The sequence below is a fragment of the Talpa europaea genome, assembly GCF_964194135.1.
Source record: "Talpa europaea genome assembly, chromosome: 3".
NCBI lineage: Eukaryota > Metazoa > Chordata > Mammalia > Eulipotyphla > Talpidae > Talpa > Talpa europaea.
In genome coordinates this window covers 78,672,155-78,699,594 of record NC_140069.1, presented here as the reverse complement: position 1 = coordinate 78,699,594, position 27,440 = coordinate 78,672,155, and the positions used below count along the sequence as shown (strand labels likewise).

Sequence of the window (27,440 nt, the reverse complement as noted above, 5' to 3'; positions counted from 1 at the left end):
TAAGACACAGAGAGGTGCAGTGACTCACCCCAGGACACACAATTTGTAAAGTAGAGGCAGAAATCAAACTCAGGCATCTGGCTCCAGAATCCAGAGTGTAACCACCTGGGATACTGTACTTCAGTTTTCCTTTTTACTATTTTGGGGTTTATTTGCTTCCTTGTAATACGTTTTCTCTTTTAGATTTAAATGTTGCCACTTAGCAAATATGTCACCGCTCCACCTGCTCTGAACTTGTGAGTTGTGTTTGTTTCCACCTGTCTAAAGGTAATTCCTCCCAGCTGAAAGCATCAAGGGCATTTTCTTTCAGTTACTGCCCAGCACTGCTGTCTCTTAAGCGGAACACTGTTTAAGGGAATTCAGCCACCCTCTGCCCGCAGGGCTTTTCGATGCTTTAATTTTCTTTCAGGAATATAATAAAGAGGGTAGTTCCTTCTAATTCATAAATTATGGAGGCTCCATTCCAACTTCACTTTCCAGTGAGGCTTTCTAAAAGTCTACTATGACAAACACTCTTTGTATTATTTCTTGCAATTCCTTAAGACTCATGTTCTAGTTCCAGAGTTTCATGATTTAATGAGAAATGGTATTCTGGTTCCTCTTGCCTTCATGACAGGGACATCGTGCTCAGCTGACACAAGGTCATCTTTGTGTTACTTTGACCTCTGTATTGGTCATTTGGTTAGTGCTTTTACCTTTTCACGTGTTTCAGGAACTAACCATACGTGTGTATTAAGTAAGTTACAAATAGTCTATATGACTCTAGAGACATGAATACTCCTAATAATAATTTAATGTCACTTACTAATAAGCACAATGTTAACATATTTATTGAAGCATTATTTACAAAAGCCAAGAATTGGAAACAACCTAAATGTCTATCAACAGATGACCTGATAAAGAAGACGTGGATATGCATGATGGAATACAACTTGGCTATAAAAAAAGAGGAGATTCTGACCTTTGCAATAGCATGGATGAACTTAGAGGTATTATGCTTAGCAAAATAACTCAAATGGGGAAATATAAACACTATGATTTTATTAACATATGGTACAAAAAGAAACAAAATGAATGAGCTTAATAAAACAAAAATAAAGACTATAAAGACCACAAGATGAAACTGTGGTTACAGGAGGAGTAAAAGAGTCTCATGAACAGGGCACCTGCACCTCTATTTTTATAGCAGCACTTTTTTGTAATAGCTAAGCTATGGAAACAACCCAAATGCCCAAAAATAGATGACTGGATCAAGAAGATATGGTACATACACACATGGAATATTACTCAGCAATCAAAAAAGATAAACACATGCAGTTTGCAGCAACATAGATGGAGCTAGAAGGGATCATGCTCAGCGAAATAAGTCAGAAAGAAAAAGAAAAATACCGGATGGTCTCACTCATAGCAGGAATTTAGAAAACCTAAATAAGGGTCCAGGAAAAAGACTAATTAATACAAAGTAAAAATCAAAATCAACAAGCAACTATAAACCAGAGACACACTATGGGGGTGGGGCAGGGGTGAGGAGAAGAAGGATTAGGGTCAAAATGGGGGGGGGGGTGTGCAATTGTATGGGGAATATAACCAAAATGAAAAAGTATACATTGTGCAAAAATGAAAAATGATGTAAGAATTATATAAAATAAAATATTAAAAAAGGCTCAATTGTATAAGGACAGACCTGGATTTTAGTGGTGAACTTAAAATAGCATATACAGATGTTGATATATAATGATGAATACCTAAAGTTTACATAATGTTATAAGGCAGTTACTTCAATAAAAAAGTATATAAAATTTAGCACTTCAAATAGCTTGACAGATATTTAATAGAAAGATGCCCTATTTTTAAGTACTTCTGCAAAAAAGTTGTATTATTTTAGACTTGATTATACACATCAAGGTTATTTTTATACTATGCAATAAACATAGAATACCTTCCAGATACTTACCTAAAATTTCAAAGCAATACACATCATCACTTATGAATTGCTTTTTACTAATTTTCCAGTACTTTCTTCTTTCATCACAACAACAACAAAAAAGAAGTTCTAACTTCCTATGTTTATCTATTACAATAAAAGAAATTATTCAAAGTGAGAAGAAAATATTTTAATATAAATATGCACTATTTCAACAGTAAGTTAATATACCATTAAAAAAAATGAAAGCAAACTAACAATGAACCAAATCATATTGAAGTAGAAAAAATGTTTAAAATCGCAAATTTTTAAAGGAAGTTAAACTTTCAGAATTTACAGAAGCAAATCTCAATTTCCCTTGGTAATTGGTGTTTCCTGCTTTCAGTAAAAATTTTTGAAAACATGAGTTTTAGACTACAATTTTTCACTGTCATTTATACAAGATTCTTGTATAAATCAGGTGTATTGACACATATCAGCAGAGTCTAGTTTGGGCTGCATTTTAAAATGTGGCTTCTTGGACAATAAATAACAGGAGATGGGGAAGATCCACAAATAAAGGATTTTAGTAAACTGCTAACCACTAAGCAACTTCTTACACTTATCTATTAATAAAACTCATATTAACCTTCTTATATTGCTCGTGGGAATGCAAACTGGTACCACTACTCTGGAAAACTTTGTGGAAGACCCTCAAATTACTAAAAATGGATCTACCATATGACCCAATAATTCCACTGCTAGGAATCTACCCAAAGAACACAAAAACAATTCAAAAAGATACTTGCACTCCTATGTTCCATGCAGCACTATTCACAATAGCTAAAATATGGAAACAACCTAAATGCCCCAAAACAGATGACTGGATCAAAAAGATGTGGTATATATACACGATGGTATACTATTCAGCAATCAAAAAAGAGAAACTTATGTCATTTGCAGCAACATGGATGGAACTGGAAGGGATTATGCTCAATGAAATAAGTCAAAAGGAAAAAGAAAAACATTAGATGGTTTCACTTATAGGAGGAACATAGGGTAACCATAAAAGGGATCAGAAAGAAAAAAAAAGACAAAACTAGCATTCAAACTATGAATTGGAGACATTCATCAGGGGAGGGGGGAGGAAATTAGATCAAAATAGGAGGGAAGAGCACAAGTCTACGGTGATGGTTCAAGGTTGCCTTGGTGATGGTAATTTTATGGGGACAACACCTGAGAGGAGAAATCAAACACTGCACAAAAATTAACAACGATGTAAAAATACATAAACAAAAAAGATAAATAGACCTTTAATTAAAAAAACATAAAAAACCCATATTCAATTATAATCGTTGATGCCTCAAATAGGACATGGGTGTTACACAATTCTAAGGTTCATTTCAGCGCTACTCTTGTTAATATCATCTCTAATTCTTGAACTTCAAACATCACAGCAAACTCTTTAGGTTCCAGTCATTCCATATGCAGACATTTTCTAAAGATACGTAAATACATTTTGACTCACGTATCAGATTTATGGCTAACAATTATGACTTCATATTGCATAGGAGAAAAATGCATACTATTTTCCCCATATTGAAATCCTTTTTTACAGTTTTCCATTGACAGTAAAAAAAAAAAAAAGATGATGATCATTCCTATTTGCAGCAGTATGTTCTGCATTTAAAGATGTCTTGTTACCTCACATGCATGATTTGGCTAAAAAGGAACTAACGCTCATTTGAATTTTCTCATTTCCATAGAGTTTGAAGCTGCCATTCTTAGCAATCAACCCCTATCTACATTGCTTCAATCTGCTTTATGGTGACTGAACAGAGTGATTTCTCATAGAGTAGAATATGCATATTAGTTGCAGTTCATATATTTCCCTTTTGTTCCCATTTACAGCTTTAAAAAAACTCATATAAATGAGTTGCTTAAAGCTCATATAAATGAGTTTTTTAGAGGATATTTTAAGACAGTGAAACTCTACTGTATCATATTATAATGACAAATACATGTCATTATAATTTGTCAAAACCCATCTAATGTATAACACCATGATGGACCTTAATGTAAACTAAGGCCTTTGAGGGATATTGATGTGTCAACTGTAGGCTCATCATTGTAAAAAACTTACTACTCTGATCGTGGATGTTGACAAAGGAGGAGGCTACACATGTGTGGAGACAATGGTTACTTTGTGCTCAATTTTGCTGGGCATCTAAGACTGCTCTAAAAAAAGAAAGCCTATATAAAAGGGAGAAAACTCATAAATGAAACATGTTAACATATCTGGAAAAAGTTACAATATGATAATGGAAAATAATATAATTAAAAGTCATTATCATAATCATAGTTGCAATGATCACTCTTAAATACACGGAAACTTTTGAAGGGATGAGTGAGATATTCAATAATATTTAAATAATGAAGATAAGTGATGATTTCATGACCATAAAGAAGATAATTTTAAATACCAACAGTCCAGTTTAAAAGGATAACCACATCTTTGAAATAATGGGTCTGGGGAAAATAATTTTGCTTAGTTCAGGAATCAAATAAAAATTATTTCTAATATGTAATTTGGCAATCTATTTGATAGAGTTTAAGATATATACATCTGATTTGGAGGTTCAACAAAATCTAGAAAAAAATAAGGAGGATAACTGCCCTTCCTTCGGTTCACATTATAGCACCATCAATTATTCTAAAAATATTCTTCAGTTTTCAAATCTCTATGAAAGCAACTACCTCAACTTGGCATTAAAATTACTTGTGCGTTAAACTGTTACACAGTTAAATTGTTTAAGGGGCCTTTTACAAATAGATGAAAAATAAAGATATTTTTGCAAACAATGTATGGTCTAAAACAAAGATATAGTAAAATTGAATCCTAGAGGCCATAAGAAATGGGTCAAGATACATCTACTTTAAATTTAAAACTATGGCTTCAATGGTGAATTTTATATGCTAATGATTACAAAAATAGTTGAAGGTCTATACTTTGGGGACTTAGAGACTTTATATTTATCAAACTGACAGACTTTATTCTGTTTCTGAAAGAAGCTGATTTCCTTCTGTATTCTACTAGTCCCCACATGAATTGTGAAAGGCACACAGCAAACAAACGATGCACTCACCATGGCCTTTGCGGAGTTCCATCTCTAGGGTATTCTGCAAATTAATCTAAAATGTGATTTACAATAATTTTCTTTCTCAAATTGAGACAAAAAAAACAGCCTGGAGGAGGAAACTACCAACATTAGGGAGGTAATATTTTAATCTCTGGTGGGAAAGACACTTGTGCCATTTTACTTGATTAAAACCACAGAACAGTTTAACTTAGTTTCTGCATTAGAAAATCAGTAAAATAAGCCAAGACCTTAAGAGCTTATATTACAGAGTTCTTATAGTCTCTTTTTTTCAGGGGCTAATTTAACCCAGCTGCCTCCCCATGTAGGTAGGCCATGACCCTTAAAATTAGTGGAAGAATGGCTAGGAAATGTACATGACACCACCACCATCTTGCAGGAATTACAGAAAGACACAATTCTACATTCATATTTTTGTTTTAATATTACATGAAAAAAATACCTTTAAGTTTCATACTATTACAATACAAATGAACATTACTTTTCTGTGAATTTATTTGTGTATTTATTTGTCAAACTTCAACTACTTGCTGTTAACATGACCTTAATGCACAGCACAAAAGTGTGTCTCACATTTATTTGAACTTACAGAAACTATAATAAAAAAGTAGGGGGGATAGTAGAGCATTGATTCCAGATTCAAAGGACTCATTTTTATCCACCAATGAATACTTGGTTATTATAGATAGATCAATAACTAAAGAAATGTATAGCATAAAAAACTAATGAGTGCATACATTGTACAAAAATCAAAAATGATGTAAATAATATAAATAAAATTAAAAAATGGATTCTGGTAAAACCTTGGTAAGGATTGCATTGAATCTATAGATTACACTGAGAAACATGATGTAGCATATACAGATATGAAAATATGCTGTATACTTAAAACCTACAAAATATTATAATGTTTCATTTAAAAATATTTAAATGAAAAAAAAAAAACTAATGAAAAAAGGATCCTAGAATGTTCTTATTTTCAGATGGGGAGCTTAGGGTTCAGAGGGATGAATGATTTGTTAAAAGACACAAGCCAGTTCTCAGCTCTCCTACTTCAATGATTCAACACAACTTTGCTCTCCACAACAGTACATTTAAGGTCTGCTGAGTTGGAAGAGATTAATTTGTAAACTTCTAGTTTGCCAAAGCTAATCAAGCCAAAATTAGCAAATTCAGGTAACTTTTAGTTTATACACTAATACCCAATTCAGACATGCATCAATTTTATTCATTCAACCACTATGAGCACCTACTAGGTCCTAACATGGTGCTAGACAGCACAAATAAATAAGAGTGAGGAAGAGAGGCCATGTCCTTACTCTCATAGAGCTTACAAGCAAGTAGCAGATGCAAAAATCAAAAAAAAAAAAAAGCATAAACAAATGAACAATATCATTTCAGTGTGCTATTAGTGCTCTTGATAAAGTTAAACTGAATGGTATTAATGAGGAAGGTTCTATTTGGTGAAAGAAAGTCTCTTTAAACAGGTGACATATGATCTGTGATTTGTATGATGAGAAAGAAGCAACCACATGAGAACTGGGAGGAAGAGGATTCCAGTCAAAGTGAAAGGAGTAAGAAAGGATAGAACATAGGCTGGATAAGGGATTTGAAATGTTATTTTACCATAGATAATGTAAAGATGAATCTTGTTTAGAAATGAGTCTAGGCAACTCTACAAAATTCTATTATTTTACTGTGTTCAGATAGGACTAACCTGGAAAGTCATTGACAATTCTAAATCATGAACACTTCACTATTCAAAATGCAGAAAGGAAACAAGTCTCAGCAAAATGCTTAACTATGATTTTTCTTACAAGAAGCAAAAATAGTAACAGCATTTTAACCATCTGGAATTTGGAAATGCATTCCACTTAAACCTATAAATGCATTATTGTCTGGTTTACCTTGTTCATCAGGTAATATCTCCAAAGAGCTAAGGCTGAACTCACTCATTACTACTGAATTAGTTAAATGAAAAAATGTTCTTTAAATTATATGATACATGGTTTTTTGCTATTAGTGCAATCTACTTTCATAACATTGGTATTAGACTTGTAGTTGTACGTAGAAAACCACATATATACATACCACACTTATACATGCATATAAAGCATCAACACCAGGCAGCTCTATAAAGTAAAACATCTAAATGCCCAGGCCACTTGAGATTGAAGGATATGGGTCAAACATATGAATTTCAGCTTTGCAGCCAGCTATGTATTAATTAAGCATGGGCAAGTTCCTAACACTATGAATCACATGTGTCTCCTCAAAATATAGATTATTGCATTTTACCGTGTTTAAAAGACACTGAAACAAGAATTTCCATAGGTCTGACACAAAGAACAAATGAAATAATTGTCAGTTTCCTCCCTCTTTCCAAATATTTTTCAAATAAAAGCAGCAGCATTTACAATATGGGAACAATAATTACACAGATTTCATTTGTCTCTTATAATGAAAAATTTTACGGTATGTTTCATATAAGAGAAGAAGGTTGAACAAAGAAACTCTTTCTAAAGCTCTTCATACATCAAACTCTGAATTGAGACCTAGACTTACTAATTATTCTGCTGCCTGGAACCATCCTATTTTGACTGTCTAGCTTCTCTGAAGCTTCAACTGTGTTTCCTTCATCTCAAACACAAACACGTGCCCAAGAGCAGTAAATCACAGTTAATTGCATGTCTTAAATTAAAAGACAAAAATAATGCACAATTAATTGGGGGAAATTGTCAGTTGGTGAATGAGTCTCGCTCATTACACTCCGTACAAAGAACGCACGCCAAGTGTGTGTTCCAGGCAAGAAGATTTAGTTCGTGACAATGAGGAAAGCACATGGCATAACCATTCTGCAGAGCAGTCAGGTTGGAAGGCACATTTATGCTTAAATGTGCAAAAACTCAATATTGCATAATAGCTTTCTCTACAAAGATGTTCAGTACAGGACTGTGCATAATAGACAACAATTAGAATGAAAATATTGACAAGGGATTGTATAAAAAGATGAGATTTTTTTGGCTGTTAAAGGAAAAATCTAACCTGCTACAAATTATTTTTTCATATTTAGTAACATGTTCATGATAAATTTTATGTGAAAACAGTTTATAAAACAGTATGCTTCCTTATTTGATGACCTATAATAGGTAGAAGAATCACGAAAAGAGAAGAGAGGAGGAGTAGAAAGGCAGTGGAAAAAGAAACAACAAAAATGTGAACACTTGTTATCTCTTATTTGTTCACACTTTTAAATTTTTCTGATTTTGTAAAAAATATTTCTAATTTGTCTGAAGTTAATATGTCAATTTATTTCTGTATCCAATATTATAAAGTCAGTTCTCAAGATCCCTACAAAACTTTGAAGATGAACTTACTTATTATAATAAAAATGCCTTCATAAAAATTAAAAAATAATCCCCAATAAGTACTTACAGTGACTCTTATACCATTGGTTGTACAAACAAAATCAACTTCACAAATACACAAGAAAACCACATTCAATAAAATTGAATGTTCAATACAGTAATTTACTCCAACATACACCTTGTGGTATACCAACGCACCAGAAGAAAATCACTATAAACTCTTATTTTACTGATACTAGACTATAAAATATGTTCCAAGAAAAACCAATAACCTTGCATATGAGCAACTGCAAATCTCTCCTCAATCTATCTATTCTCCATTATTTTCAACCCTGTTATAGAAAGACTTTACATCTAGCCAAATATTCTGATGCTAAAATCTGACAATATAGCAGACACTACAGAGCTTTATTAATTTACCAAGCTAGATGAGAACAAGTGACTACAATACTTGAGAGCAAGTATTGTAATAAATCATTATTCATGCTTTCATTTTATTTTAATTTTAGAAAAAAAAAGCACTAACAAAACTGAAGTAGATACATTCCAAAGGTATTCAACATTTTGCTAACCTAGAAATAAGAAAAAAACATTTCCTGCTCGCTTATATTTATTGGGGGGTGGGGTGGGAAAAGTTAATCATATTTCAGCCAAGCGCATATCTGAACCTCAGGCATCTTTATGTCTCAAGGGTAATATTTCCATTTCACTCTTAATGGGACAAATTTCTAATCAGAATATGTATTCAAGTATAATTGAGGCAAGGCACTGTCAGCCCAGCCTGGTGCCATCAGCAGTCCCCAGTTCTGGGAATCAGCTCACTCTGTGGTGTGACAGTGAGCAGGGAGATGCAGAAATGTCAGTCTTGACAGGAGGAAAGAAAGCAAGGACATTAGTTTCCTTCTTTTTGGGTGCTCAGAACAGCGTCTGAGGAAAGATTCTAAAAAAGTCAAGGTGAAAACTTTTAAAGAAGGGATGATATAATGGGCCCAAGTCAGGACCTCAACTTTAAAACTGGAATCAACTTTTGTGAGGTTGTTGAGAATTTGTGAAACAAAAGTCACTTCCAGAAAGGTTAAAACATTGTCCCCTAGCTTTAAACATAAAAAGAGAGAGATTTAAGAAATAAACTTTGACTCTTTTCCAAAATGTCTTAGGGCAACATATACTGTTAAATATATTTTGGATGCCCAGGCTTAATTCCAGTTTTCTCAAGTCTGACAATATAAATTGTTGAAGCTGGATAAAGGGGGCATATATACTACCTTATTCTTCGGTGTGTTTGACATTTCATAATAAAATGTGAAAAGAATTAGATTTCTTTGAATATATTTTATGCTTAAAATTTTATTAACTTTTCCTTTGGAAATACATGTAATATGATTTATGCTTATGATTAAGACTCTGACAAGCAATCTGAATTTTTAAAAAAATCTATCAAACATTTGGTTGATCAAAGAGATTCCTTTACTCCCCCCAAAATTGCACCATGATCTATAATGATAGAAGAAGTGCACCTAAACAAATGCAGTGCCACCATCTGCCTGGCATTCTCACAGTGTGACAAAATAGACTGGTAATTAACCGCTTTCCTACCGAAATCTGCCAGCTTTAACTCCCCCGTGTCACTGATCAGAAGGTTCTGTGGTTTCAGATCTCTGTGCAAAATATAACGCTGGTGGATGTAAGACAGCCCTCGCAGCAACTGAAATAAAAACAACTGAAAAAAATAAGAAGACAAAAGTTAAAATATGAACACAGATAAATGCCACTTTCTACATACAGTGTGCCAAGTACTTGCATATAGTGAAAACAGATACCCATCACTAAATTTCCTATCAAATTAAACAGAAGAAATAGAAATCTGTAATTTATTAAGAAGTAAATCTAAAATATTTTTAACAACATATTTTGTCAACCAGCTAAGTGACACCTTAGCAAAAGAAATCTAAAATTCAATTTCGTTCTAAAGATTAAGCAAAATGCACACATTCGATTCTTTATAATATTTTACTTCTTCAGGTCTAAATTGATGTGACAGACAAAAAACATACATGTACAGCATTATGAAAAAAAAGAACAGACATTTATAAACCAAATTTAAGCAAATATGCACATCTTTTAATTCCATAGAAATGACATAAACATGGTACCCAAAGATTCACTCATTAGCATGCTTTAAGGAATGGAAAGACAAGATGACTTAAAATAATTAAAACAAAAACAGTCACATGATCCAATTAATACTACATTGTAATTATACTGCTTTGTACATATGGCCACAGAGATTAGGCTACTGCCTAAAGACAGACATGTACCTTCACTAATTACAGAGCTGACCCATCTTTATGGGAAAGGAAATACAGAAAACAGAGAAATCAAGAATTCAAGAGTAATATCTTTGACTTTTAAGAAATAACTTAGGGACCTCTCTGTTTAGTTTCATTTTGTATTAAATCAAGTGTTTCCATTTTGACAACCAAAAAAAAAAAAGTGATTTGCATGGCATTCCAATATTCTGCTTATGAAAAATTTACTTTCCAGAATAAGCCTAATTGACATAGTTTTTTAAAATGAGTCTCCAAAAGCAAAAATAAAACCATTTTAAGTATTATTGATATTCTAGTCTATGTAACTGGATAATAACAAAATACAGTTTCAGGAAAATATTAAATGAATTAGGTGTCAAAGACTGGTGCTAGGAGGATTCCAGAATATTCAAAGAGAAAAGAATAACAACTTTTAAAGGCCCAAGAATCTAGCATTCTGGAATATTTGCCAACTAAATAGAGACAAAAAAAGCTAAGTAAAATTTTTACAGGGTGGATACCTGGTAATAACATTAAATGAATTTATTTAAAAAATCTTTGCATGTGACAGTATGCTGTGGAACAATGAAGGGCTAGAACAATTGTAATCAGAATCTAAGTATCAGAAAGTACAAATCTGTTCTGTTTTATCTTACAATAAAATACTGATTCGAGAACCTCAGAAAGCAAACCTCTCTCGTCACTCTCCCTCTCATTTCTTCCTGTGCAGCAGGTGAAAAGATATAACACCATCACCAGCAGTTTCCAGTCTCATGTCTTACTTCTAATACTCCTTGCATCTTCAATTCTAAAAAACTTAAAATTTCTTGAGAAAAATCCATATTCCTTCAGTATAGCAGGGAGAAACACTGAGCAAAGCTACTTTTTGTTTTCAAAATGTAAAACAAATGAGCAAACAATAAAAGGAAGACCACATAAAAAACTTGACTTCAAAAATTATCTGATTTTGAAAAGAAAATTTGTCATTCTGCATGGTGCTAACTGATTTTTGGGTCTAGCAGAGATTTATCAGAATATGAGTGTGTATTTAATGATGACAATGTATTTTAGTTTAACAAATGGATGACACAGAGTGCCAGCCGCCCATCCATGCATCATAGAATATAATTTAATCTCTGTAACAATGTTAATAGAGAAGGTATCACTATTATCTCTGTATCAGTGATAAGGAAGCTGAGCATAGTTTCTCATAGTCCCGCACAGTTTCTCATAGTCCCACAGCAATTAAGCAGAAGAGCAAGGACTCACACCCAGGCAGTCTGACTCCACAGCACATTCCTGTAACCACCACACTACAGCAATCCAAACGAGAAATCCATACAAGTAGGGAAAGTGTTGCTATAAAAGCTGTTTCCTTTAAATGACAAGATAAAATCTGGGCATCTAATCCAAGACCTTTAAGGTTGCTGCCTGAGCCCTGATTTGCATGGGTGCTCAACATCATCAACCTACCCTCCCCAAATCCAATCAGTGACCCCATACTCAGACTCAGACCATAGTGTTCTTCAACTCTTTAGTTTTGTTCTTGCCCATCTATGACAGGAAAATCCTCTCCCCAGGGCCTGCTTATCTCCACATATGACGGGGGTCACTCATCAAGAATCACATGCCCCTGATGTCTTTCTTGACACCTCCGCAGGGCTTCAACACTTCTCCAGGACTGAATGAAGTGCTCCCTCTCCTTTGCACCCTGAAGCAGCCTCTGCTTATTTCTATTCCAATATAGTATGAGCCTTCCTCCCACAGGCTATGTGCCACAACCACTTTCCTAACCTAGGCACACTCTGGGCACTCCTATTTCAGTAATAGAAGTGATGACTAAATTGACTGAACTGAATTTCCAGCATCTGGATGAAGCAAATTACAAAAATAACAGGTAGGAAATACCAGAATGGTACTCTCAAGAATGCTAAGGCAGAAGTGGGTAGATTAAACAGTGCCAAAGGGCTCTTTTAATACTTTTACTAATTAGTTGACTATATAATTCTCATGTCAATACAGAAGCTCTTCAAATAGGATATTAAAAGGGATTAAATAAATGAGCATTAAGAAAGGATGCAACTACACATTCTGACTACAGCTGCCTACATGACAAACTGAGCCCCAAACAAAATTAATAGAGCCCCAAATTTTAGCTCTTTGAGCAATGCATGAAATTAAGGAAGAACAAATCCCTAGAATTTAATTTCATCCAGGATTATTAAGTGCCAACCATGTGCCAGGTGCTGCCATGAGGTAGGATGCAAAGATGAATAAGATGCAAAATGTAGTCACTGGACTAAGAACTCAGCCCATTGGGCAGAAGACACACATAAACAGATAACCACAGCTTCAAGAGGTCTACACTGTAACAGCAACATGAACAGAATGAACTGAAGGCAAAGAAGAGGGAGGAGCTACAAAACCCAAAAACTATAGGATTGATTCTGCCACTATATGAAGAGTAGGAAATGAATCCTGGGAAACTTGTCACTCTGAAATCAGTGTCACTCTGCAATCAGAATGCATTGCACATAAAAGTTCACTAGGAAACATGAGAAACATCACCAACCACACAATTTGAAATGATGGGTTATTGGCAAACCTGTTACTCTTTTGAGGGAAAAAACTGAGGACTCCAAGAAAGAACCCCAGACAAATTTAGGAGAAAAAAGTTAAACAAATAAATGAAGACAATATATGAAACTATAAACTATAACTAGGAAACTATAAACCTACCACCAATTTACCATCAAGTAATGGTGGCATGGGGGAGACCACAAATCCCACTGAAACCATTAGAAAATTGATAATTTAGAAAAAACATTTTGATGTGCTAACAGATATGAACGACAGGTGTAGGTTGTAAAGAAGCAGCAGCCATTCTAAATTAGATAGATTAATCCTAACAGAAGCCTTACTCTAATTTAAAGAATGTTCCATGTACTTTACATATATCATTTAATCCTTTCCATCTATGAAATTGTATTTCTCCGTTTTAAAAAACAAATGAGAAAACTAAGGCCTAAAAGCATAAGAACCTTACTCAAAGGCATTTAACCGTCATAGAAAACTTGTGAACTTCCCATTATACCTCATTAACATAAATGAAGTTGACGCTTCATAAATGCATGAATGAAAACTCAATATAATCAAAATGCTTTTACAAAGTGAACCAACTTTTTGAAAGACTCAGCATAATATATAATAAGTATATGATTCTTGTTATTGCTATTTAAAATCCCCTTAGTGATAAATAACATAGCAGGAGAAAGTTTTATGTCGATACCAACTGAAGTTGGTAAGTTACCATATTTGAAACTCTCTTCCTATCTTTCTGCTTGGGTAGGCCAAAAGGTATAAGAATATTTTGTCACCTAGGATATTCTACTCAACTCTATAAAAGAACATTCTTCCAAATCCTTCAGTATCATCATTGAAGATTGAAAATAAATAACATTTTAGGCCATAAAAAAAAAACAACAACAACACAGCAATAGTATGAACAGGGACACCTTTGCCAGCAGCAGATCTATCCATAGCCCAGTAACCCTGCCATCCCAACAGAAAGCAGCTTATATTTCAGTGTCATATATATCTGGGCATATATCTGGGAATACCTTTAACAGTTCATCTACCTCTTTGTAAAACTCTTTAGACTTTAAGTAGGTTTAAAAAAAAAGATTTAAAAGTCTTATCAGAACTGTTAAAGTTAGTTGGTAAAAACAGTCATTACATAATTCACTATGTTGTATTTATTACTGAGAAGAATACTGGCAAGTGTATAGAGTAGAAAGTTTTATAGTCTCCTTCCCTTTAAAAATCTAAACATGTGTGATAAGATATTCTTTGTCTCAACGTTTAGTCATTAGATTCCACAAATGGTCTGAAATATAATCAAATGCAAAATATGTTTTTCACTTAATATAAAATGCAGCACAGAGGACATCTTGCAGATTTCCAATTTCTAAATGCTTATAGAAGGCTCATTACAAACATAAGCAATGGACCCTGTGTCTCATGGCACAAAATGAATTCTTAAAAAACAGTTACTACAGCTACTTTTCTATACCAGTTGGGAATCAAGCCTAACATCTCTGTATCTTAGGTTTCTTGGCTTAAGAATGATAAATTGAGTCAAACTTTCAGTAGTCATCCACATTATAACATGGCTTCACTCCAAAAGTTTACAAATAAAAGATGAAGGAATGCTACAAATCAAATAATGATAATAACTGCCATTTATTAAGGATTTATTGTGATGATATATGTTTTATACCCATTCAGAGAACTTAATTGTCTCAACATCTCTGCAACAGGACTATTCTCATCCCCATTTCACAGATAAGGAAATATAGATTCAGGAAAATTAAAATGAATTGACCAAGAAGACACAAGAACAAGTAAGGGATGGTAGTGATATTTGAACCCATTTTTCCTTCTCTGACACCTGAAATTAAAAGTATTGCTTGATACAACTTGATTTTTTAAATATATATACTATATGATTAAAGTAGTTTCACATTGTGTGAACCCAAGGTTACAACATATGACACTGGGAAATAAACCGAAGGTGTACCCGGGTGAATAAATACCTCTATTACTATACTCTGTGATTGACACACTATAGTTTTAAAACCCATAGGCTACACACACATTAATAACACAGACATCAAACTTTCTAGAAATGAAAAATAAACTGGAAACATTAAGATCCTAAATTATCTAATGAATATTTTATAAACTTTATATTTTATAAAATAGTTTATGATATGAACCAAACAATGATTTTATTTTAATGTTAGAGCTTCCTCAATTTTTAAAAGCCACAGAATGATTCATCATGATTCACTCCATAAAGCCGAGTTTCAAATTTGTGAGTAGCTAATGCAAAAATCAAATCTTCATCTGTAAGACACTGTACACAGTGCATATCCAAACAGTTTGCATTGCACAAAACATCATTGCAATTTTATGTGTTGAATCTTTCAAAAAGAATGTTTAGATACAAATATTCATACCAGGACATCAGGTTTTATATGTTTACATTTTTTTTTGTCAAGTATAACTGACAGGCCCAACTCTCAGAAATAGTTTGTCTTGCCACTTTTTTCTCTTTTTGGGTTCTTCCATTAAATTTTCTGCCTCTCAAATCCTGAGATACATAGCATTTCATCATTTCTAAATAATGTAACAAAAATTTAATTTACACACTCTAAGATATTTTAGCCTTAATATCCTATTCCTAACGATGATAACTTTCTGGAAAAGGATGAATCAAAAAATGAGAATTTCAGGTACTTGTGTAAGCTCTTGGGAGAAATATTAAACACTTTCTATGATGCTTGAGCATATACGGTAAATTAGCCTGCCTCCCCTTCCACCTTCTCTGTTGGTCTCTCTAATGGAGATAAAGCAAAGTGTTGTTTCTGGCACCAAGATGCCCCCACAAAGAGTCAGCGGACTGAAAACATGGAAATGGGGCTTGTAACGCAGGTCTTTGTTTTACAAAGTTCCTTGGAAGAAGATTTAATATAGCAAAAAGGTTTCCAAGTCAATAGAGTTATATACATGAAGAAAATGAAGAAAATGGGGATGACTGAGGATGAGAATCTTCCCTTTAAAAGAGGTGGTTAGCAGATGAAAGTTAAGTATTAGAAATATTCCCATGCTTGGTAGGAACAAACTTAAGCTGTTGGTTTTAACAGTTACCCAACATAATTTTCCACAGGAAACCTGAGTTGTTTAAAGATAAGAAAATATGCTGAAAATAGGTCATTGCTCAGTTTCTTTTTTCTTTTTTTTTTTTAAAGATATATTTATACAAACACTGGGTACAGTAAGAAGCGTGGGAGGGTGAGAGAATTCACCAGAGCCAGAGTGGGGAACAGAACAGGCAAACTGACGAAATACACTGCTGAGGGGAGCAGTGGGCAAGGCAGGAGAGGTCTGCGCCATGTGGGACCCTTGCAGGCCGCCGGGGATCGAACCTGCGCTACAGAAGCTGCAGACATCTTTGCAGGCCAGCACTCAACCACTGCGCCACCAGGGGAGGCCCTCATTGCTCAGTTTCTCTTTGTCAATATAGTGCAGAATTATACAACTGCACTATAAATGCACTTTTTAAAACTAAAAAGGAGTAACATGAAATAGAATTTTAAGTCAACTTCATTTATTAATGTATGCTTCTCTCCCTCAACCACAGTGTTATTTTTTTTACACAGAATGAAAACAAATATATTTTAAAATGGCTTTACAACATAAGGCAATATCATAGACACTATACTTGTGTGTGATATATGTGAGTATATATACCTGTGTATGTACATATATGTATATACATATGTGTATACATGTATATATGTATGTGCATATACACACATATATGTATATATATACACACAACACATAAATAACTTCCTTACTGTCGATTAGTATGGCTAATGTTAAATTTAAACAAAAGAGAGCGATGCAAACTGACAAAATGATGAATCTTCAGTCTAAGAGTGTTGGAGAAAGCTCACACCTGCAAGCTGTACCAAAAAGAATAATAAATTTCAAAGATTTATTTATTTATTTATACAAGCACTGGGTACAGTCAGAAGCGCGGGAGGGTGAGAGAATTCACCAGAGCCAGAGCAGGGAGCAGAACAGGCAGAAGAACCAAAGTACACTGCTGAGGGGAGCAGCGGGCGGCAGGAGCGGTCTGCCTTGCCAAGAATAATAAATTTCAAATGGAGACAAGTAAAGACTTGGAATTTAAATACAAACAATCAACAAATCTCTATCCTGTCAGAGAAGTCTTAAGTAATAGGAATTATGTATTAACGAGAAATATCAATTAGACATACTGGCACCATAATGTCTGAGACAATCAGAAAAATCCCTGCCAGTATGTATACATTATAATCAGGCTGATTTCCCTCCTGGGTATCTATGTTTGTTTTGGCAAACACAAACAAAGGAGTCTGGTGTAAATCCATCTTAGAAAGGAGCAAGGAAAGGTAAATGGGCTGGAGCTTGAAACCCAAGAGGGTATTCTCTCTATTTGCACTGTGTACTCCCCAGCCAGGTAATTCCATAGTCAAAATATCACATGGCATACTTGCAATGATTGTCTGTGTTTCATCAATCTTTGTAGTGATTTCTTTTCAATCTGGATTTTAAAGTACCTCTAGGAAAGAGTCTGTTGTTTAATTAGCTGCTTTGATTCCTTTGTCTGATACAAATTGTTAGCAGCAGATCAGCAGGTGATGCCAAGCATACAAAAGTCATGTTCTAAGCAAGCAACACAGACCCAACATCTTAACTCTACTTAGACACCCTTTGAATGCCTAACATGATATGATTTGACACATGGAGTTTTACTTTCTGTTACTGTTAATCCTTCACTTCTATATGTGAAAGATTATTTTGTTCTTACAAAAATAAGATGAAATGTTTCAAAAGAAACCTGGACAGGTGCTAATACTAGGGAAAGGACTTTTAAGACACATTAATGGTCTCATGAAATAATAATACAGCAAAAAATACCAAATGAGGAAAAGCTCTATAATATTCACAGTAATGCATAGTAGGAAATCATTAGCAGCTAAATGAGAGCTCTAATGCAAAATATGGAGAAAATCAGGTGTTATCTGATTTTATATCTGAACATTAGAAAGTCTCATTTACAAATCAATTCTCTGTGCCATCTGTATGAGACCATCTTAATTTGGCATAACATTATTCTGCCTGTTATACACCTGCTTGTTCTCTGAACTATGAAAGAAAAATAGCATTTTCCTACCAGAGTAATCCTCACAACTTTTTAACTAATATAGATACTGAAATAAAAAATAAAATTAAGCTTTATGACAATAGGATTCAGATACTTCAGAGAATAAGGCAGGGAATTCAGAATTACTTTGGGTATTTTTAATTATTCCAAAACAGTTCTATTAAAATATGGCAAGTGTATTTTTGCAAGGAATATTCTAGAAAACTCATTATAATAACATGGAGTGGAGATATATTACATAAAACATAGGAAAATTCGATCTCATCATGGTAATAAGATTCAGGCATCTACATTTCTGGCTATCAGCCAGAGACAGCATCAATTAATCTTTCTGGTTTTTTTCCTGAACCTTAATTTTCAGTCTCTCATGCTTATCAATTTTTAAAGTGCACATGAAAAAATGAATGAAGAAATTTAGACTATCAGGGTGATTCTTTTAAACTCAATGATCAATCTATAAATCACTGAAAATATAAAATGAGAACTAAGGCAAATTCTGATTTTCAACTAAACTATGCTAGTCAAATCCCAAAACATTCATACAAAGGGGGAAAAATAAACTGCCATCCTTGCAATATACTAACCAGTTTCCTACATATCAATTATCATACTCTAGAAATTGGTTGCTATCCCTTTAATCATAAATATTTATAAAATGGCCAAAGTCCTCAGGCTTTTGATTCAGGTTTTAAATTGCCCTCTAAATGATTAACTGCTAAAATTACCCATTTGTCTAAAATTGGTAATATGCTTAGAAACAAATCATTAGTTAATAGTGAATATTTATTTCAGAATGCCATATTGATACCAGACACATTTTATTTTTATAGGCAATTAAAGCAGCAAAATGATACTAAAAATTTAGTTAACATTGACACTTTTTTGTGATGACCCTATTCCAGTGCCTATAATGAAATTCATCAAGAAATATAAAACTTTAACAGATGTTTTTCTGGGAGTTAGCACAAAATTACCATAGAATATTTCCTGCTTTCCTATGAAATGATGAGTTATGTGCTGTTCCAGTTGTTTTCTTTTCCTTTCCTGCTTTAATGACACTTCATTAAATGACAATGTTTAGGATGTTTCCATATACTGTTCTATTGCATAGAACTAAAACTAGAAGTCAGCATTACCAAGTTTAGAAGCAAAAGGAAGTGATCATTATGCTTTCCTTCAACATAATATTCAGTATTTATCATATTCTAATCATTTAACGATCTATAAAGTATTTGGCCAACTTCAGACTTATTAAAGGAGAGCTTCAGACTTATTAAAGGAACATGCTCTTTCAAAGATAATAGCTTATCTCACTTGATTTTCACATATTCTTTAATGTATATGGAACCATTGTAGGGTCTTATTTTAGCACAACTGTTGTTTTTTAATTAACATCTAGCACAGCATTATGAACAGCTGTTATCTTAGTAAATATTTTTCTAATGTTCTTCATTTTGCATTCATAGATTTAAGTGACAATAAATATCACCACATGAAAAAAAATATGTTAATACACCAAATAGAAACACCTGTAGGGCATGTGTCACTATGCCATAGTAGGATTTCTTTGAGAACAATGTCACCTGCAGGGCAGATCCTAACTGTAACTCTGAAGGACTGCACTGTCTCTAGACAAATGGTAAAGAAAAGCCAGTGCATAATTAGGTGACTGGCTTCCCATGGAAACCAACATGGTAATAAGGGCTGTCTGATTCCATGAACCACAACTGAGATGCCAAAACATAGGCATTAATAAGCTGCGTTCTATGTATTAACTTCCCTTATCTTTAGAGAAGGTATGACTATTATCTCTTCAATATGAAAATGATGATAAACATTAAATGTATAAATGAGAATGTTTGAGATGGTTTCATGCAAAAAAGGAGAGTCAAGCTATTTTTGTTATGATATTATTTGTTGGATTTGAACACAGGCAAGATTTATATTGTCAATTGATAGATTTTGAAGCAAAATGAGTAATTCAAAAAAATTTAAAGACCTCTATAAATAAAACAATGACAACAATGCACACACACATATGAATAACAAAGACTGGAAGTACCATATTGGCTTTATTTCCTTACAAACAGTTTTTTAGAGTTTCTACAAGTTCCTACATCCTAAATTATACCACATAACTGACCGCCATAAAAATCATCAATGCTAATGAGCACTTGCAACTTATTAAGAAAAAATTTCAATAGAAAAATAGATAATATACAGGAATAGGCAACTTATAAAAGCTACTTACAAATGGCAAAGAAACACTGAAAAGATATTCACTGTCACTAGCAGTCAAGAAAATACCAATGTAAAAGACATTGTATTTTTAACTATCAGAATGGCAAAAAATTTAAATTACTGGGTTTAGTCAACACTAGCGAGAGTAGATTTAAAATAAATAATTTACAAATTTGTGGGCAAATATCCCAATCAAATTCTTTAATACTGAAATCATGTCTCCTATAAATAACAGATAAAATTCATTAACTACGTATACAAAGGGAATAAGAATAAAAAGATTTGTAGTAACATTCACTCTAGAATCATTCATAACAGCATTCTGGAAACAAACCAAAGATCCATTAATAAAAAACAGTTGGAAATTATGGTTAATACGTAGTGTAGCTTAACACTCAATTATTAGACTGAACTATATAACCATGTTTAAAAGGATACTCGTGATACATTTCAAGTGAAAAAGGCTTTGTAATAATAATGTTATAAAGCAAGAAAAAAAATGTATAAGAAAACACACAAAACACCACATGGGCACATATACCTACAGAAGCAAAGGGGAAAAGCACAAAGAGAAAAAATATTGTAGGGTGGTGTAGATAATGAATGGGAAGAAATAGAGATGAATAGTTTTACTTCAGATATATTCACAGTTCTCAACTGATTCTCATGATCATAAAATGTAATCATTTGAATCATAAAATGGGAGCATGTCATCAACCTTTTAAATATAACTTGGGGATCTTCTAACTTCCTAACATATGCCAAGAAAGAATTTCCTGTTTTAAGCTTGAAATGTTGGAATGATATCCCAAGATAGTTGCCAGGTCAAAGTTTTAAAAAACTTAGTTCTTTTGACAGATAGTAATCCAATTTGTAGTAAAAGAAATGAAAGACAGCAAAAGGAAATAGAATCGTTTTCATCAGTTGTACATACAAATGAAAACATATGCACTATGAGCTCAACATAACATTGTTTGCGAACATAGTAATATTTTACACTGAAACCAACTGGCAATTTGGTATGGGGTTCCAAGCTGAAGTTACTACTTGAGATTCCCCTTCACTGAAAATAGTGTTACAACAGGATTCCAGAGGAGCTGATTCATTATTGGCAAATGTTACTCCATGAAGAAAAAATAGTATAATATCTAAACAATAATACTCCAAGGTATACAGTCATTAAATGAAGCAATAATGATAGTTGACTTCAATATTATTTTTCTTTATAAAAAATATTCAAGTTATGATAAAGACATTAGACTGGTTCAAAAAATGCACACGAAGAGAATTAACCCTTGGTTTAAAAAGACCTTTTCCTACCTTCACATTATCTGGATGCAGCCCCCCAGGGTGCTTGTCCATGTACTGACACAAATCAGTGTGCTAGAAGGAAAAAGGGAAAATGTATTAACATCCCTCTGGCTATAACACATTCAATATTTTTCTAGCTCAAAAACACCATTACCTTTTGAACAAAGTTAATATAATACAAGTGGGTGGATTTTTTTTTTTTTTAGTATATACAGTCATATGCTCCTCTACCTCCAATTTAAACTAAAAATGAAGCATTATCTTTACCTCTAGACTATTGTATGTATGTTAAACATATCTGTGTTTTAGAAGAAACTCACGTACATGATATGTTAAGAACCTAATTTCCTCCTTATGGAATACATACTTCTTAACAACAAAAACCACATTAACAATTAACCAACTCAATTAAAATTTTAATTATCTTGTTTTTCTAAATATAATTGCATTATATTATTTATTTTATATAAGCTAAAATATTACAAATAGATCATTATGTTACAGTAAAATGAATCATGCTATTTATATAACTATTCATTAAACAGTAATTTTCAGGTTTCCTAAAATCCTGACATGTTTAACCATATATACTTTATAAATTAGTAGAAATATATTCAAATTATAAATTAAGACAAGGGCCTCCCCTGGTGGCGCAGCGGTTGAGCGCTAGGCTGCGAAGCTGCCCACAGCCTCTGCAGCGCTGGTTCGATCCCCGGCCGCGAGCGAGGGTCCAACATGGTGCAACAGACCTCTCCTGCCACGCCTGCTGCTCCCCTCAACAGTGTTTTGTCAGTCTGCCTGTTCTGTTCCCCACTCTGGCTCTGGTGAATCCTCTCACCCTCCCGCGCTTCTGACTGTACCCAGTGCTTGTACAAAGAAATAAATAAATCCATAAATAAATAAATTAAGACAAATACTCCATATGTACCTCAAAAGAAATATCACCAGATAACATCTTATACTTATACTGTTTTTTTAAAAAAAATCCCAACCCATTAAAAGCCACTGAATATGATTCTTTGTGTCCCATTATCAGATTTATTAGTGAGCAATTACAAATGCTATGATACATCTAAGAACTTTGCTGTAATAGGAGTGAGGATTCCTGTACTGCGTTTTTAATCACAAGCTAGGTGGTAACTATTGATGATATAGAGCAGAAATTAACATTCATTCATTATGCATCATGTGTTTCTTAAGCTCTTATTGTGTTCCAGGCACTACAATATTGGATAAAGTTTAAATACAGAGCAGGTGGAACCTATTATCTATTGAACAGGTGGTTCAGAAAGGCCAGGGGAAGAAGTTACTTAAAGAAGTTAGAAAATAGAAGGGCACAGGGCCTCCCCGGTGGCACAGTGGTTGAGCGCTGGGTTGCAAAGCTGCCCGTTAAGCCTCTGGGGCGCCGGTTCGATGCCCAGCTGCTCCCTGGCCACCAGAGGAGGGTCCCACATGGCGCACAGACCTCTCCTGCCGCCCGCTGCTCCCCTCAGCAGTGCACTTCGGTCCTTCTGCCTGCTCTGCTCCCTGCTCTGGCTCTGGTGAATTCTCTCACCCTCCCGCGCTTCTGACTGTACCCAGTGCTTGTATAAATAATAAACAAATCTTAAAAAAAGAAAAGAAAATAGAAGGGCACAGAAGAAATGTTCTCAGATACTTCCTGAGCCAATATTGCCTTTATTTTTCAACCACAACCAAAGTGTTTAACTTCCAGTCAAAATTAAATTCCACGAGACAGAAAAAAATGTTTGACTTGGAAGAATCTCTCTTGTCCAGTCAACATGTCAGACACAGAAAAGAAATAAAAAAAAAAAGTGGAAAAAGTGTTTCAACAAAATATCCCTAAAACGTAATTATAAGATAGTCTTAAAAGCTTTTAGGAAGCAAAAGTTATATTACATCCTCTCACCTCAACTAAATAAAATTAACATCAAAGTATACTATATTTTATCAGCTTTAAGACATAATTCTTTGTATCTCTCACACTGGAATTAATAGTAGCATTTATCTACCATTACAGAAGCAGTAGTTATAGTTGTTACTGTCTGTGCCTGGGTAAATGTTTTATTTTGCTCTAGTTACAGAATTATTATTCTGATGGTGTGAATCATTGACAAGTAACATAAGGGCCATCTGAGGGAGAATGACAGACATGAGATATAATTGCTATCCAATTGCTATCTGAAAGGAATTCACTGAAAAGTTCAGGTAAAGTTTTGTACAAAGTGCCACAGCAATCAAAAAAGATAAACTCATGCCATTCGCAGCAACATGGATGAAGCTAGAAGGAATAATACTCAGTGAAATAAGTCAGAAGGAAAAAGTAAAATAACTGATGGCTTCACTTATTGGAGAAATATAGGGGACCCAAGTAAGACATCAGTGTAAAAAAATAATAACAATACAAAACACAACAAAACAAAAACATACGATTATAAATCAGACACATCCTGCAGGGGTGGAGGAGGGATGGGCAACAGAGGGAGGCAGGGAGGAGCACAGGGGACTGTGATGATGGTGCGCATATGCATTGGTGAAGGAAATTCTACGGGGACTACACCTGGGGGGTGGGGGGAAGAAAATATTGTTTAAAAATGAACAATGATGCAAAAAATAAATAATAATAAAAAACTTAAAAAAAAACAAAGTGCCACATTTAATCTTCAGGCCTCTTTCAATTAGGACAAATTTTAAAAATATGAATAAAAATAAAGCACTCAATTTGTAAGCTAATCGAACATTGAACATTTTTTTTTCTTTCTTAGTATGTAAAATAACACTTCTCCCAGAAAATGTAGTCTCAAATTCAATGGTAGCAGGAACAAAAAAAAAAAAAAAAAAAAAAAAGGAATAAAAGCAATTGAAGAAAGGAAATGGAAAAAGGAAGAGCAAAACAAAAGAAAGTATTTTCTTGGAAATAAAAATATAAATTTTAATCTAAAAATGTTTAAATGATTTTTAAATTAATGACAGAACCATACTACATATACTTTCAAGTACCGAGTAGTCATAATATTAGCAACAGGAAAATTGAGCTTGTTAAACATATTACTATTAACGTAAGAATGACTGGAAAGTAAAACAACAAAAACAATGAGCTCAGGCTAAAGGAAAAACAAACAACAAAGAGACCCAAAGAGAATGAAGGGATTGATGTAGTTAGCAGAAATTAGTAGAAAACAGCAGGTTTAATCAATAAAACAAAATCCACTTAGAAAAGTCCAATAAAATAAAACCAGTAAATTTGTTTTTTTAAATGAGTGGTTTTGCTAAGAAGTAATCAACATTAAGAATGAGAAAAATAACACAACAAAAAATTTGAATATTTCAATATACCCTATACACTTACTATAACTGACTTAAACATAGATTACAAACATAGATATTATAAACATCTAGAAAATGTTATGCCTTCCTTAAAAATATTATTAAATTTAAGTCTATAAGAGCTAGGAATTGAAGTGCCAACTTCAGATATTTAAATGGAAAATCTTCCAAACCTCAAGTAACAGATAAAAAATACTCCAGAGCTAAGAAAAAGAAAAAATGATCCCCCACTCCATCTTTAAGGTTATAATGTCAAACCAGGCAAAAACAAGGAAACAGACAGAGAGAACTAAGCCAATCATTTTATGAATGGAAATGCATAAACTCCAATGACAACAGTTACAAGAATTCAATATTATATTAAAAGACAAACACAACAATCACCAAACAAGGTAAAATCTACATGTGAAAGAAACACATGTAGATTTTCAACATAAAAATATCCATCAATGTGATCTTCCAAAATTAACAAAGAAATAGAATGGTGCTGGGCACAAAACTTTTATGGTATTATATATTATATATACTTATTATATACTGATTTTGTATAAATAAATATCTCTTATTCTCATAGAGCTAGCTCATATTCTATGTATTTTGTATACCTGTGAATTTTAGAAAATTTTTCCAAGAATGAAGTTTTCAATCCTTTTCGTTTAACATGGATAAAAAACAAAACTATGAGGGCCTCCCCAGTGGCGTAGCGGTTGAGCGCTGGGTTGCGAAGCTGCCCGCAGTCTCTGCAGCGCCGGTTCGATCCCCGGCTGCTCCCCGGCCACCGGAGGAGGGTCCCGCATGGCGCACAGACATCTCCTGCCGCCCGCTGCTCCCCTCAGCAGTGTATTTCGTCAGTCTGCCTGTTCTGCTCCCTGCTCTGGCTCTGGTGAATTCTCTCACCCTCCCACGCTTCTGACTGTACCCAGTGTTTGTATAAATAAATAAATAAATCTTTAAAAACAAAACAAAAAAAAACTATGGTCTTATTATCAGGTGTGGGGAAGAGGAGGATTTTTGATCCTCAAGGATGATAATGATTTTCTGTGAAGAATTTGGAGCAGGAAGGGATATTTGGGAGGACTGCAATTAAAAATTAAAGGGAAAATACAGAAAACTGCAATTCTTAGAAGAAATATTTTTTTTCTTTATGTGTTCTTCTTATGGTTCCAGAAATTCTCACTTATATTCTACTGCTCTCTGGACACTACCACTGAGACTATGTCTAGCAAATATACCATTAACCTCAGATTGTTTGGATAATTAAGGGAAAGAATCTGGAGTACCTCAGATGGAGTACAAGGCCCCTTTTCCTCTAGCAAACTTAAATACTACAATACCTGCATTAAAAACGGTTTCATATCCCTCTCCGGTTTTTAATTGCATAGTATGATGGCTGGGGCTGCATTTTATGTGCCTGTTATAAATTTACTTACGCCTCTTTCTTTTTAACTTCTATCCTTAGTTCCATTCATTGGATTATGTGCCCCTTAAGATTTATTCTGCATCAGACATACAGAATTAAACTTAAAAAGTGACACTAGAAAGTAACTTCCTTGTCATTCCATATTTTAAAGTCATCCTGGGTATTAGAGTTCTGAACAGCAGACCTCTATGGCCCTAATCAATAGATTATTCTCCTCTGATGAAACTTGGGAGATCTCAATTACTTCTGGCTTGATCTCTTGGCTGTTTCTTGTTCTTGTTTCTTGTTCTTCAATACTAAAAGGAGAATCTTTAGACCAAGTACTTGGTAACTGCAGATCAAACACAATTACTCAGCTCTCCAGGCTCCACTTTCCTGCACTACTTTATTCCTCATCTCATCCTCCTACCACACTTATATTCCCTCTATCACTGCTGATTTTCTTCAGGATAATGCACTTAGAAGCACTTGTGCCTGGCAGGTTCATACCTGGGTATCTAAGAACACCTCATCACTCTTCCATGGAGTGGGTGGGTTACATGAAGCTATGGAGTGTGGCTAGACTTACAGATCAAGCACAAGACAGTGTAAAAACAAAAAGAGGACCTAAAGGCTCTATTCCC

At 33.8% G+C, this 27,440-nt stretch overlaps 1 protein-coding gene across 4 annotated transcripts in view; it reads right to left on the bottom strand.

Moving 5' to 3' along the window:
- CDK14 (cyclin dependent kinase 14) overlaps nucleotides 1–27,440 on the bottom strand; it is a gene marked incomplete at both ends in the record, with an annotated part of 470,170 nt that overhangs the window by 167,079 nt on the left and 275,651 nt on the right. For all 4 annotated transcript variants that reach the window (XM_084229436.1, XM_084229437.1, XM_084229438.1 and 1 more), the window contains 2 exons: nucleotides 10,026–10,149; nucleotides 22,080–22,142. In XM_084229436.1, the coding sequence (XP_084085562.1) occupies nucleotides 10,026–10,149; nucleotides 22,080–22,142 (187 nt within the window). The remainder of the gene's footprint in view (nucleotides 1–10,025; nucleotides 10,150–22,079; nucleotides 22,143–27,440) is intronic.